Source organism: Sturnus vulgaris, chromosome 5 (assembly GCF_052056855.1).
Source record: "Sturnus vulgaris isolate bStuVul1 chromosome 5, bStuVul1.hap1, whole genome shotgun sequence".
In the NCBI taxonomy this organism is placed as follows: Eukaryota; Metazoa; Chordata; class Aves; order Passeriformes; family Sturnidae; genus Sturnus; species Sturnus vulgaris.
In genome coordinates this window covers 24,529,573-24,544,046 of record NC_142247.1, presented here as the reverse complement: position 1 = coordinate 24,544,046, position 14,474 = coordinate 24,529,573, and the positions used below count along the sequence as shown (strand labels likewise).

At 40.0% G+C, this 14,474-nt stretch overlaps 1 protein-coding gene across 1 annotated transcript; it reads left to right on the top strand.

The window, feature by feature from the left end:
* On the top strand, positions 1-12,516 carry NDUFA12 (NADH:ubiquinone oxidoreductase subunit A12). Its single transcript, XM_014889385.2, has 4 exons — positions 1-152; positions 3,394-3,476; positions 4,431-4,518; positions 12,244-12,516. The coding sequence occupies exons 1-4, from the start codon at positions 64-66 to the stop codon at positions 12,422-12,424; spliced, it is 441 nt and encodes a 146-aa protein (XP_014744871.2). The 5' UTR covers positions 1-63; the 3' UTR covers positions 12,425-12,516.
* Positions 12,517-14,474: the final 1,958 nt, after the last annotated feature.

The window sequence follows — 14,474 nt, the reverse complement described above, 5'->3', positions numbered from 1 at the left end:
CGGCCGCTCTCACGCAGGGCGGGCCGGCAGGCGGGGCGGGGCGAGCCGGCGGCCCGCCCCAACATGGCGGAGTACGTGCAGGTGCTGAAGCGGGCGCTGAAGCACATCGGCGGTCACGGCGGCGCCCGCGGCGCCATCCTGCAGCTGCTGAGGTAACGCGGCACCGGCACCGGCGCGGACGGCGCGGCCTCCCCGCTGCGCCACCGCCGCACCGCGGGGTCACCTTGAGAGCGGGGCCGCGGGTGAGGGAGCGCCGCCTCAGCCGGGCAGGCCTCGGGAGGAGCCCGCTCCGCCGTGCCGTGCCCTCCCCGGGGCGGCGCGTCCCCGTCGGCTGTGGGTTCTGTGCTCAGAGCCCAGCAGGCAGGGCCCGCGGCTGTTTCCTCTTCTTGAGGCACCTGGGAGGGTTCCTGGATGCCGAGCTGTCGCTGTAGCCCGGGCCTGGTGTCCTGGTGTCCACCCGCAGTCTGCAGTCCTGTTGCCACAGCCGTGTCTCTGCTGTAGCTGCACTCAGGGCTTCTGTGTGCACTTCATCGTGCTCTTTGCTCTGGGTCATCTCAGGCTTGCAGTGGCTTTCTTGAACTGTACAAACCTGAAAGGCGTGCATCTGCTGAAATTCTGTGGTGTAAAGCAAGAGAGTTACTTCATCTGCCTTACCGGCTCTGTTTCTTCCAATTCACTTCAAACTGCAGATCACATCTGCTCTTTGGCAGTGGATTGTCACTGCTGACCTATGCTCAGCTTTGGATGCCCTCCAGCCCTAGCGGCATTTTGTGCAAAATAAGTTGCAGCCTTTTTTTCCATTCATGTCTGAGTACTTTCTTCCCCAACTACAGAACCTTGCACTTAAACCGTCCACATTAAACTTTCTCCTCTTTTATTCCCTCACTCACGGCTCATCTCTTTCTTGTGACAAGTATTTTAAATTGTGATACAGCATGCTTGAAGCTGCTCCCAAATAGGAGCTGCAGGTTTACAAAGGTACTCTTTTTTTCATTCAGATCCTTGATGAAATGTAGGGTGGAAGTCTAAATAGTACGTGATCCAAATTCAGCGGTGTTAGTAACCTGTGTTATCTTTATAGATAGTCTTGGAAAAGTATTAGAATATATCCAGTAAATGTTTTAGGCCTGACCACATGCTAAAAAGCCTTTTTTAAATCAATATTGCGAAGTCAGAAATATGGGATAGGGATGATTTGCAAATATAAAATTCCCTGCCATATATTAAGGGGTTTCTTTTGTTATCATGAACAAGCCAAGCTTTCTGAGCCTTCTTGAAGGCTTCCCGCCCCACCCCTCCCCATCATGATGGCCCTTTTTTGGTGTTTCTTGTGCTTAAATTGATCTGTTTTGAAGAGTTAAACATAGGGTTTTACACAGGTGCAGATTATGCCTCATCAGTATTTTCATGTAGTGGCTTTAGTCCCTGTTGAGCAGAAAGACAATACATGGTTTCCCTGGCTTGCACTTTACTGCTATTGTAATTACTATCTTCTGTCACACACCTACCCCCTTCCCTTCCCCAGGTTGTTTCCTCCACTTTGTTTTCCTTCTCAGGCTGTAGCTATTACTCTGACAGTTCTCAAGAAGAAATGGAGCTGGGGAAATGAAAGTGTGGAAGAGTTTGGGTATTAGGTGTCATCAGAGTGGCTCCTCTTAAGCACAGCTTTATGAATGTCTCCTCAGAGATCTTTTGTGAGTCTAAGGTAGAAAGGTGTTAACACAGCCTTCAACCACACAGAAAAAGAGAGCAGGCAAGGCTGGAGGCAGTGCTGTCCTTTTTTTTTCCTTCAGGAGACTGAAGTTGGCTGTACAAGGTGGGGAATCACGCCCGATCCTCATGACCACACCAACCACAAACAGCTGCTGCCTCCTGCTCACCTTTCAAGCCATTAAATCATCCATCCCAGCTCAAGGAATAGGCTTGGTGTTTAAAGGAAGAATTATCAAGGTGTTCTTTCCTGCAACAGTTGATTTTAGGAAGTAATCACTAGTAACTGGAAAAAAATTATTCACCCAAGTCAGAAGACTTTCTCTGAATTTCCCAGCTTTTCTTTTTATGTTTTCCACTGAGGCAGCTGCAGAAGATTTAAATGCTATAAAGTGAAATTATTAGGAGACTTTGTGGCTGGAAACATTCTCCTTATTTAAAATTCAGTGAAATTGGCTGGAAAATATTCTTGGGAAGCCATAAATGCTTCTTAGTATTATAATACTTCTTAGTCTGATATTGTTATTCAGGGCACAAAGTCAGGACAAGGGCATAAGAACACTTGCAAGAAAGGGAGGGGAAAAGGGAAGGGAGATCAGCAGTCGAGTGACTCTTCTGAAGCTGGGAACTCAGGCTTGTATAGTTGAGCCAGAGATGTTTGAATGTTTCTTTGGCAGAGGAGAGATGTGTCAGAGGATCTCTCTGCCTGCCACCACAGGGGTTTAAAATGATTACCTACTGGAATGATTGTCACTTTCATGCACCCTGGGAGAAAAAACAAAAAAACTTTATCTTAGCACGTTCCTCCTCTCACTTGGGGTTGAGTTGAGAGTGTGCATAATATTACAAATAACTAAAACCTTTGAGAGGAAACTTTTCACTATCTAATACGACCTGGGATGAATGTCAGCAGAAAGAAAAGCAAAATTGCAGATATAGAGGGAGAAGAGCACTTTGGTTAGTTTTAAGGTTTTATCACTAGAATGTAAATCATAGGCTCAGTTTTATTATTGATTTCTACAGTAATTTAAAATATGTTCTGTATAAAGAGTTGAAACTCATATATACCTTATCTGGGTCAGTGTAAGTCTCACAGAATTGCAGGGTGAATGCATGGATCTTTCACAATTTAAAACAAGAAAGTAAGAATTGTAGTTTAGGGTTTAGCATGTATTTCTTTGGCAAGCAGCTGCAGTGGCCTAAAATATTGCTGTTCCTCTCTTGGAGGTTACTGCCCATACATGTGAAGTCTCTTGTGCTGCTTCAGTGCCGACCACTTAAAATGGCTATTCAGGCTGAAATAGTAGCTACTAATAGTTGAGAAGCATGGTAGTATTTCCTACTAAGTGGATTAACGTGGGCTTCTGGGACTCCCACAGTATTTAAAGTTTTGTGGGTGTTAAATTGTTACATTGTGGAGTTACTTTATCTTGTTCTATAAAGAGATGTTAAATCAGTAAGAGTCCCTGAAAGCCTTTTATTATGGTTTTTATTATCCTGTTAGTGGGGTGCACATTACTTGCAGGAATTGGTAATTGTGTTGCATTCCATAAGCTTTAATAGTTTTTTATAAAAATATCTTTGCATACATGTATACAGATTTTTACTAACCCTTAAGAAACCTCTGTCACAATTTAATTTTGTTAGGATGCCAACTGAAACTGTTGTTTTGATAATTCACAGGGTCAATGATTTGAAGACTGGTAATCTGATAGGAATTGACAAATATGGAAACAAATACTATGAAGACAAAAGAAACTTCTTTGGTAGGTGTGCTAATTTGAGCACCTCCCAACCAACTGTGCAGCTCCCATAGCTTGGCTCGTGTGCTTTCTGCTAGTGAAATACAGCTTGTTGCCTGCCTGACTTCCCTGCACTTGTCTTGTGTGAGTCTTAGACTTACAGAAATGCTTTGACAGCTTCTGTTTCTCTGTTGCATCCCTCAATTCATTTGCAAACACAGTCAATCTGAAAGAATGAATATGGGATAAATATAAGCCAGTCATATGGTCTCCATGTAGGTAAAGCTATATGATAATGTGATTGAGAGTTGAATGTGGTCCTTGACCTAAAGGCTGGTAGTTTAACAGTGGGGAAAGGAGAACTACATTTAAAACTGCCTCATGGCTTTATCACTTATATGATCACTCCTGGGCAAAGAGCACAGGTTGGCTTAAACTTACTGTTACCTTAATTAATGGGATTTAAATTCAAGCTTCTTAGAAAGGCAACACAGGTGACACATAAGCAATTGACACACACAGGTCAGGCCAAACTGTTGACTGTAGGTTAATTTGGAATGTAACCAGGGAAAGCACTTGCTGGTTAACATTGCTTGGTAGTTTTGTGTAGCTGAAATTTAGTTTAGTCTTAGGTTATCAGTGGCAATGTCCTTTTGGAAAAGACTTTTCATAACGGAGGAAAAAAAAGTCCCAAACTGTTTCTCTGCCTGAAAATTTTATAAGTTCCTATTTCCCATTATTTTTACAATAGCCAATATTTGCTACCTTGTGAGAGCATTAGATTCAGTCATCTAAAACTACAGTAACAGTGGAAATACAGAAGACTTAGAAAAATAAATGCTCTGCTGGTTTAAAAATAAGTGCCCGTTATGGTAGATACTATCACTCAAAATGTTTGTCCTTTCCTGTATTCTGTCCTTTATAAGAAAGTAATTTATTTTTTTGAGCTAATATGATATTTCTGTTTGTTTACTTAAGGTCGGCACAGATGGGTTGTATATACTGAGGAAATGAATGGCAAAAATACCTTTTGGGAAGTTGATGGAAGCATGGTGCCCCCTGAATGGTAAACTATTTAGCTTAATAACATGGACAGATACCAATTGTGTAATTGCCTTATATTTTCTTATGTTACAAAGCAGAAGATTTAAAAAAAAAAGTTTTCACGCTTGTAGCTGTCTTGTTTATGACCAGAAGATTTCAAACTCATCACTTCTAATGTTGAACTGCATTCATGTTCATCTCTCGCTGTCCTGGCAGAGGCACTCACTGCTTTTTGGATTGAGAAAAGCATTTTGCCAGCCAGATTGAGCAGGTCAAGACAATCTTCTAATTTGCTTTATTACTTGTGATTCCCTGTTAATGGTTTGGCAAAGCCTTGGGCCACCAGAAGTAAAATATTTGTTATTTCCATCGTAAGCAATAACCTGAGGAACATATGGCAATGGTGGAACAACATTTCTTAACCCACTGCCACTAACAGCATAATTGTTTCAATTTATATACATTGCTGTGGTTGTAAACATTAAAGTGCCAGGATGCTCCATGTGTTGACTGCTACTTGGCTATAATTTTTACGAAGGTTTTATTTTCTGGTCATGTATTTCAGTAATAATACTGTGCAGCCTTGAGTTCCAGAAGGTCTCTGGACACAGCTGGTGACCCTTTTTTTGTTTTCCTAGAAAACTCACATCATGTAAAGTAACAGTGTATACTAGTAAAAAAAATCTCTGCAATTCTTAAGGAACAGGAATAGCACTTCAGCCACAAAGCAGCAAAAGGTGGCATCAAAAGAGAAGTGTTTGGGTAGACTGAGCAAACACTGTTTTTTATTAGTCCTGTGACAAATGTTCTGTGCCAAGGCTGGGATTGATTATAAAATTATGGCTCTCACTGGAACATTTGAGGAATGTGTGGGCAGACTCTCTAGGTGGTCAATTTCGTTTCAAACTCTTCCAGCCTTACATGATGTTTAATGTGGTTAATGCTCTTTTCTGTCTTATTTGGTAAGAACTGAAAGGCATTGTTTTTGGAAGTGACATTAGAATCTCCAACACCAGGATGTTCGTGCCTTGCTCTCTGCCTAACTGTTGTTTAGTCTTGGTTATTATCCACTATTAGACTGTGCTGGGTTTTAAGATTTTCTTTATTTTGAGGCACAGGTTTTGTTTCACACAGGTTCTGGTTTTTATTTTGGTTTTTCCTTTGCTTGTGTTTATGGGATATTTGGTGCCTCTTTACAAACCTCAGTAAAAGGTTTCTTCCTGAGAATCAAAGTGATGTTTTGGGGGTTAAGTAGCTTGTTTGCTTAACAGAAATTAATGAGGTAGAAAAACTTGGTTTTCTATCAATGTGGAAATAATTCCTTTAAAAGAAGCATAAAGATTTCATTATTTTCAAGACTGGTGAGTGTAATGAGGCACAAAAGGGTAAACAGTCTTTTGTTCTAAGGTATTTTTGTTAGGAAACTTAGTTGTGCAGTACCAGTCAGGTTTGTGGATTTGGGACTTTTTGGGGGGAGGGAATGGTGTTTCTTGCTGATAAATTTGTATGTCCCATGCTAAATGTTTTTTCTTACATAGGAATCCTAGACTTGTAATACATCTAAATCACTGATGTGTGTTTCCATACAGCTTAGAGACATCTTTAAAAATAGAAATATTTTGACTGGGAATTAATGCTGTCTTTTAAGACCTCTTAAAAATTTTAATCTGGTGCTATACTGCCTTAAATTTTTAACATGGCATAGACTTCTGAATTGAGACTGACAATATTTTGCACAAGCTGCTGTCAGTGTAACACTAGAGTTGTGCAACAGGTAATGAGTGGTTATTTTGAACCCAGAAATTTGTTAGAAATAAATTAAACTGTGTGAGATTACTTATATTAACAAAGAGAGTAATTAATCCATGGTGTGATAGTATGATACATGTTTGTCATCCGTGGGTCAACTGGGAAGTATTTAAGATAGCACTGTTAGAGGTAGGTGTGATCTGAATGATTCTTCTAAACACTGATGTTTTTACTGTGGGATTCAGTTAATTTAGCTCAGCTCAGTGAAGTTTTGTGGATATGTTGTTGTATCTTCTTGCAGTAAGTTATGTGCCTTCAGGATTGTAGAATGAGAATGGTTGTTCAAGTACCATCAAGTGAAGCTCATGTATGATGAACTGGAGAAAAAGCATTTTGGTTTGTTGAAAAGTTCTGGAAACAATTGGGAAAAAATGCTACCCTTTACCTCCTCTCAGATAATAGAGAAAAAGAAAAAGCAGCAAGAAAAAATGCCTTATATGTAATAACATATTGTAATACCATTTTAGGAGTTACTGAGTATTTTCAGTTCTGAAATAATTGATGTAATGTCTTTTGACAGCGGATGTACTGAGATTGTACAGTCTAAAGGAAATCAGAGTGTTGTTTTGACATATGTCTACTCTCCAGGGAATCGAGACTGTTGCTTTTTAAAAATATTTCCACACTAGAATATGTAGGCGTGTGGTTTTTTCTGATTTAGCTGTTATTTGACTTCTTTCTTACTCTGGGTTTTCTTTTTTTTTTGTTTCCAAAATCCGGGTGTTGGTATCTACTTTGTTATAAACAAGTTAATTCGATTTTTTAAAACTTTCTTTAATACTTGCCTTGGGAATGATAAATATTAATCTTCTTGTAATGCTTTACAAGATATTTGGCACATTTTTTCCCAACACAAATTCATCTTTTTCACTTTTAATTAGTGAGAGAAACCAAATACTTGTTTTGTCTCTTACTAGTCAGTGTTGTTGGCAGGAACTCAGTGCTTCCATTTTTGAGCACACTGATCAGGTGTGCTCTTTGAATGTATAAACAGTAGAAGTTCAATCCGTTTATAGCAATGCCTGTGGGGACTGTGTTTAGTGCTTTCATGGATGTCTCCATTGCAGCATCACTAATCCTCGGCCTGTGTGTTTAAGCTAATTGTGTAGTGTATTTCTGTTGTAATGTATTTTGGTTTGCATTTTGGCCAAACGCTTTGAACAAACAAATTGACAACTGGTGTAAGTGTACACACTAGTTAAAAATAAATTGCTATTTCAATATCAACCTGTGGAGAAAGAAGAGCTGTAATTTGAGAATAGTTTTTCCTTTCATTTTGCCAGCACTGTCCTGTGTATTTTTGTGTCTGTCCTGTACTTTGAGGTTTATTTCCTTATGGTGCAAATCTGACATCTTTGGAAGGAGGTCCAGGAGTGTTTACCTCATATAGTGAAGTACTGCAAATTTACCTTCAGTTTAATAGTCTGCATCCTCTTTAGTTGATCTGGCAGGAAGAAATGTAGCACCTCAGACTTAAATGCCAACACACTAGAAAATGTAAAGAAATGTGCAATTCTCCTTTCAAAATGCTGCTTTTCAAGTTTGCCTTCACGGAAAACAAAACAGAAATATTGAACAGAAATGGAATGTGAAAATTTCCATCCTTCTGGTAACTTCACAATAAATTTTGGGGGTTTTATAACTCAATTAAATGCTAATTTGGTGTTTTCAGGTAAATTGGATACCATCTCATTGCTATGATGTAGTAGCTTGCATGAGTAATTAAAATTAACTCCCATATGTAAACAAATAAACACATTTGTTGTCCCTTTTTCCTTCTCTGCCCTATGACCTGAACCTACATCTTCATTTCTCTCGTCTTATTGCAGTGTGGTTAGCTTGTGGCAAGAAGTGGATGTTAACAAATTGGCAAACATTGTGAGCTGAGGCAGGCTGTGCCTGAACCTTGCAGATGCACATATGGTAGTGGCTGCTGAGTTTGTGTAGCATCAGTTCTTGTTTGACAGCTTGTGCATCATATAATTGGCTCCAGTCCCTTGTAGCTACAGTTTGAAATCTACTTGCTTTTAAATATTTGTTAAAACTTTGAAAAAATTCTACATAGTCTTGGGAGCCTTTGAAGATACTTTTAGGTGTCTTTTATCCATTTATGCAAGAAAAAGTGCAAAGGCTTTGCTGACCTCAGTCTGCTTCCTAGTGACTGTTCACTGATTCAGGAAGCTGCTTGAGCCTCTTCAGAGCTGCTTGCATCCTCCTGATTTTTCTGTGCTCTGTGCAAGTTGTCTGCTTCTTTGTAGGTTTTCAGTCATTAATTACTTTTGAATCCTTTTTTCCTCACGATGGATTTATAGGCAGAGTTTGTATAGAAATCTGGCCATCTGCAGGATATCATATCTCTTTATTCATGCTGTTCAATCTAGTCCATAAAAAGCTTTTCTTGAGCATCTGGGGGTAGAGTCTGAGATATCAGAGCTTTGAACTATTCTTTGAGGCAGGTGTCAAGTGGAAAATCTTCCCAAAATAAAGTTTTCAAGATTTTAAGTGGAAAGTGGGAGCTTTTGATTGAGAGAACAGACTCTGCAAACCAAAATGATTTTGTAAGTCACATGTGCTTCTAAGGGGAATCTTTTGTGACCGGATGAAGCCCTGAAAACTCCTAAATATAGGCATAATTCATAGTGAATTGATTGTCTAAACAAACTTTTGAAATTTCTTCATGTTTTTCAATACCTGTGACTGTACTGGCATGTCTTGTCAGTGAGCAATTTTATTTTTACTTACTGGTGAGAAAATGCAATTCAAGGATTAGTTTAGCTGATCTGTTTAAATTTGAGCCTGGTTTCATATTGATGTTACAGAAATCCAGAAAATCTTAAACACAAAGATATTAATTACTCAAAAATGCTGTAATTTAAAAGATTTTATGGATTTAGTCTTTAAAAGCTTCACAGCAATAGTTTAAATGACAGGTAAAGCTACTCTGTTAAATGATATCATGAAACTTTTCTGACATTTCAAGGAATGTGTGACAAGTACACTTGCAATGACAGAAGTGCCAGACATTATGCAAGCTTGGAATAGTTGATTTTATCTGAGCATTAATCCAGTCCTAGTGCTGTGCTTGCTCCAGCCTATCTTTCAGGGCCTTTGTTACTGGATTTCTGTCTGACAAGATTTTGTCCATCCTGGTGGTGTGCGTGATTCTCGGGGAGCATGAGGGTGGTGGGACGTGATGACAGGTGCCTAAACAGGGTTTGTGTGCAGCATCCTTATCCACTGCTACCAGAAGCATCCTTAGGTGAATGTGTGTGTGTTGTCAGTTGCCTCTGTCATGGTTTAACCCAGGCACTTGTTCACTCCCCCTCCAGTGGGACTGGGGAGAGAATGGGAAGGGTAAAAGCTGGAAAACTCATGAGTTGAGAGATGAGGACAGTTCAATAGGGAAAGCAAAAGCTGTACACAGGCAAAGCAAAACAAGAATTCATTCACTGCTTCCCATGGGCAGGCAGGTGTTCAGCCATCTCCAGGAGAGCAGGGCTCCATCAAGCATAATGGTGACTTGGAAAGATAAATATCATCAGTCCAAACATCCCCTTCTACCTGCTTCTGCCCCCTATTTTATATACTGAGCATGATGCCACGTGGTACAGAATATTCCTTTGGTCAGTTGGGATCACCTGTCCTGGCTGTGTCTCCTCCCAGCATCCCATACACCCCTGACAACATGGCACTACAAAAAGCAGAAAAGGCCTTGGCTCTGTGTAAGCCCTGCTCAGCAATAACAAAAATATCTCTGTATTATCAACCCTGGGTTCAGCACAAATCCAAAACACAGCCCCATACCAGCCATTGTGAGGAAAACTAACTCTATCCCAGCCCAAAGTAGCACATTCACATAAGACTTAAATTCACTTTATTAATATCCTTTGCACATTGCAATAAGAGCCTTAATTTTTATTTTTAAATATATTAACTCTAGCCTAGCCAAAGCCAGCATGTTACAGTAAGCAGTTTTAAAAAGCTGGGGCTCCTATGGAGTGATATTGCAAAACATTTTGAAATGCAGTCCTCGAGTCAATATTAGCAGAAAGGACTGTTCTTTTGCCCTTTCTCTCATGCCACAAACTCAGTGTTTCTGTGTTAGCAATGGAGAGCTGGTTGGGTGTGAACACAGGATCCCTCCTCTGCCAGGTTAGCTTTTTTGCAGCGTTTCTGCCAACCTTGATGCAGGCTGTCCTAGGACACATGGTACCTGAGGTGATGTGAAGCACAGTAGTACACAGAATTCTTCTGACAGGTGTGAACCTGGCAAGAGAGTTCATCCAAGGTGAGAGAGCTTTGTGTGATGTAGCCAGGGCATTTCAGAGGCTGGTTTAAAACAACAGGGTTAAAATTGAGCAAGACCTGATCCTGTGTCATCAGGCCACATTGTGATTAGTAGTGCTATGGGGCCACCTTTTTCCAGACAGAAATCGTTAGCCATTTATCTTTTTTTTTAATAAAAGCAGTGCGAAATGTACACTTTGAATGAGACCAGATTTACAAAGGGGAGTGGAGAGAGGAAGAGCATTATATACATGTGTGTAACTTCCAAACTTCAAAAAGGATATTTTTTCCCAGAGGAAGCTGTTCTTTGCCTCTAAACACAGTTTTTTCTTCTTAGTTTTAAACGATCTTATGGTTCCATCTGATTTTATACTCAAGCCAGTTTCCTGGCAGTCCTTAGTCCTATAATGTGTAAATTTAGTTTTACTTGGTTTTTACTTCTAGAAAAAGAACTTTAGGCTGACACTTTTTTTAAAGTGACATTTTTGTACTAAAGTTGTAGCCAAAGTTGTGATTTTTTTTTCCTTTTTTTTTTTTTAATACATGTCAAGAAGCAATTTGAAAAGATTACCAACCTTCTGTAGAGCTCCTTGGATTTAGAATATACCTGTCAGTCTATTTCTCACCACTTCTATAATGGTTTTGTTTTTCTGTATAAATGAAGTGTGCTGGATTTGTTACTAAGGGCTGAAGATGCAATTTGAAGGTTTTCTAATAGAACTAGAAAAGAGGGCTTCATATTTTTAGGTCAAGTCTTTGCAAAAGCTGATTAGCAGAAGTCTCCTTAATTCTACCTCAGTAAAAAAATAAGCTTGCAAAAAATGTCATGACCTCAGTTTTGTCATTAACTACACGCAGTATGAAGTACATGTAAACTGACAGATAATTAAAATGTAATTCATATTTGAAAGTTGCTTCAGGCACTGAAATAGGAAAGGGATTAAATCAATTCAGTTGGTCCCTGCTGCAGTTTCAGTAAATTGTTAGGGAAAATGCTTTGCTTGATCATTAATGTTGCTTGCACAAAGAAAGATTGGCATTTAGTTCATAGGTAAAGGCTAATCACTGGAATCACTTGGTAATTACCCTATTACTGATTGGTATTAATCATTGTGTTGTGCAGTCAGTAAATATTTATATGCTTGTTGTAGGTGTCCTTATGTCGTTAATCTGTATCCCAAGTGGCAGCCTCATGTATGCTTTGAAAATAGCATTGAGATTGTTGTACAGTGTAGTCTTCTGGTAACTAAAACCAAAACAAATCTTCATAATCTAAAAGAAAAAGCCCAGGCAACAAAACCAAACCTCGTGGTTTTGTCATTTGTAGTGCCTGCCTTAACCTGGCAGCCGGGTGAAGGCTGTAGAGTGACAAAATACACTGCCCAAATACTGAGCATACAAAGGAACAGGAAATTTGAACTTAGGTGTGCTTTCAATTGCTTGGAGGCAGAACTGTGAATGCTTGTGAAACTAATTAAAATCAATATCCTGTAGTCTCATTCAAAGTCACACTGGATTAAAATTACTTTTTTCCCTTCTCAGAATAAATACTTAGTGTCTCTTCAGAGGAGGACCCTTGGGAGTCAGGAGATAGGCTTGGTAGACATCATGTGATGTTCCTTAATAACAATATGTCTTTTTTCCTCTTAAGGCATCGCTGGCTGCACTCAATGACGGATGACCCTCCAACTACTCATCCACCAGTTGCTCGTAAATTTATCTGGGAGAACCATAAATTCAATGTGAGTGGCACTCCTGAGCAGTATGTGCCTTACTCCACTACTCGCAAGAAGATACACGAGTGGATCCCACCTAAAACGGCCAGCCAATAACAGCAGCAACAACATGACTTGTCTCAGCTTGGGCTTTCAGTGTAAATTGTATTTTCACTGCTTTTGTTCAGAATAAAAGCCTCCTATAGCAATTGTAGTTTAGTTTATTGAATTGGGAGCAGGAAAGTGAGAAAATTTGGAGAATAGGACAGAATACGTGACAAGTCTTAATCTCATCAGGATTCTGTGTTTTTCTCATATTGTCAGTGTCTTGTCTTCACATAGCAGCTCTCAAACTCTTTTTAGCATGATAACCATTCCTGTGATAGTTACTCCTCATACTTGTGTCATTCAGCAGAATACCAATACACATTTGAAATACAGATTTCTCATATTTAACATTATCCTTTTACTGGTTCTGCATGGCAGATAATGCACTCTTCATGTGCTATTTTGGGAAGCCATCTCTTTAAATTTTTATATGACAAGTTAGAATAGTTTGACCAGTCAGGATTATAGTTTTCATTCATAAAGCATTCATAAGTATATGCATGAGTATGCAAAAAGTATTGCTTCATTCCAGTATGGTATGAAACATAATATAAAACTTGAGAGGCTACATTCATCAAATGACATCTCACCCATAAGGAAATTTAGCCATAAGAAAAGGGCCCTCTGTCACAAAAATCTCTTTTGCTGTGAAGGTTCATGACAAGATGTTCTCTAAGGGTTTGAGATGAACTTTTTATTCTCATGTGGTGAGATTTTTAAAGGTCTTTGAAAGTTCAGTATTACACACCTTTTTAGGAGGTAGAGAAGGAAAATATGCCAGAACCCAGTTTCTAGGATGTGAAGCTGGCAAGTTCACGTTAGAAAGAGTTGGCTGGGGCTGGGGCTTTTTTCTGTATGTTGCTAATGGTTGACTTTTATTCCAGTCTGCATGTGTTTTAGCAAAGCTTGCCCTCGCCACAAGGCTTCCTGCACCTGATGCCCTACTCTATGGATAACTGATGGGGAGTGTGCCCACCCAGCCTCTCATTCACCCCAGCATCTCAGCTGGTAGAAGACAAGAGAAACTTAATTGGTTGAGAAAGATGGGAAAAGTGCTTGCCAGTTACCATCAAGAGCAAAAGAGACTTTAATTTATTGCCAATTAAAATTGCATAGTGAGAAACAAAGTCAAAAACTGTAAAACACCACCCTCCTTTCCTACTACTTTACACCTTCACTCCTGAGTCCTCTGCCTTCTCCTCAGGGAATGGTTGTCAGTCTGTAACAGCTATTGTGGACTCTGCTGTTCCTGCCCCCTGTTTCATCCTGGGTCCTCTTCATGAGCTGCAGTCCTTTTGGATAAACCCAAGTATGAGTTTTCCACAGGCTGAGGTTGCTGTTAGGAAATGCCTGCTTGCTGGTGTGGATTTCTCCTGGGGCTGCCAGGAATTTCAGCTCTGGCACCTGCAGCACCTCCTCGCCCTTCTCCTGCTTTCAGCTTGGTGTTCAGGTGACTGCTGCCCACTTCTTCCCCTCTTCATCCTCTGCTTGTGCAATATTTTTTGCCCCACCTCAAATCCTCTTTGCCAGAGGTGCCCCCATTTGGCAGCTGAACTGAGCCCTGCCCTGTAGTGCATTGGCTGCATCCAGCACAGGGCAGCCCTGGCCTCTCCCCAAAGGCTGGCAGCACCTTGACAATTACACTCAGTGTAATGACTTACAGAAATGGTTGTTAAAGATGACTGAGAAGGTGGCTGGATGTATTACATGCTTGTAATTGTCTGTTAAGAAGAAAAAACCTTTGATTCCCAACAACCCCCACAATGGCTGCACCACTGACTCTACATTGGCTGATTTTCCTTTGCACGCCCACCTGACTGAATTACTAAACCCTCAGTTGCTTCCTTCCTTATTAAATCAAATTCTGGATTAATTAATTGTTTAAAGGTGGGGGTTTTAGCTTTAATTTCTTTAAATTAGTTCTAGTCTTTAAATTAGTAGGAAGTAGCATCAACATCTCCTAACTTACCTAATTAGAAAAGCCAGCAAAAGCACTGGGCACAGCTGAAAAGCAATTTGAGCCATACTGAGCTGCATAAGTGGAAAGGACTTGTTTAAC

Excerpts from the sequence above, each read along its gene's own strand:
- NDUFA12 (XM_014889385.2), top strand. The coding sequence starts at position 64 with ATGGCGGAGTACGTGCAGGTGCTGAAGCGGGCGCTGAAGCACATCGGC. Across the intron at positions 153-3,393 it reads GCCATCCTGCAGCTGCTGAG|GGTCAATGATTTGAAGACTG; the intron begins GTAACGCGGCAC and ends GATAATTCACAG. Across the intron at positions 3,477-4,430 it reads AGACAAAAGAAACTTCTTTG|GTCGGCACAGATGGGTTGTA; the intron begins GTAGGTGTGCTA and ends TGTTTACTTAAG.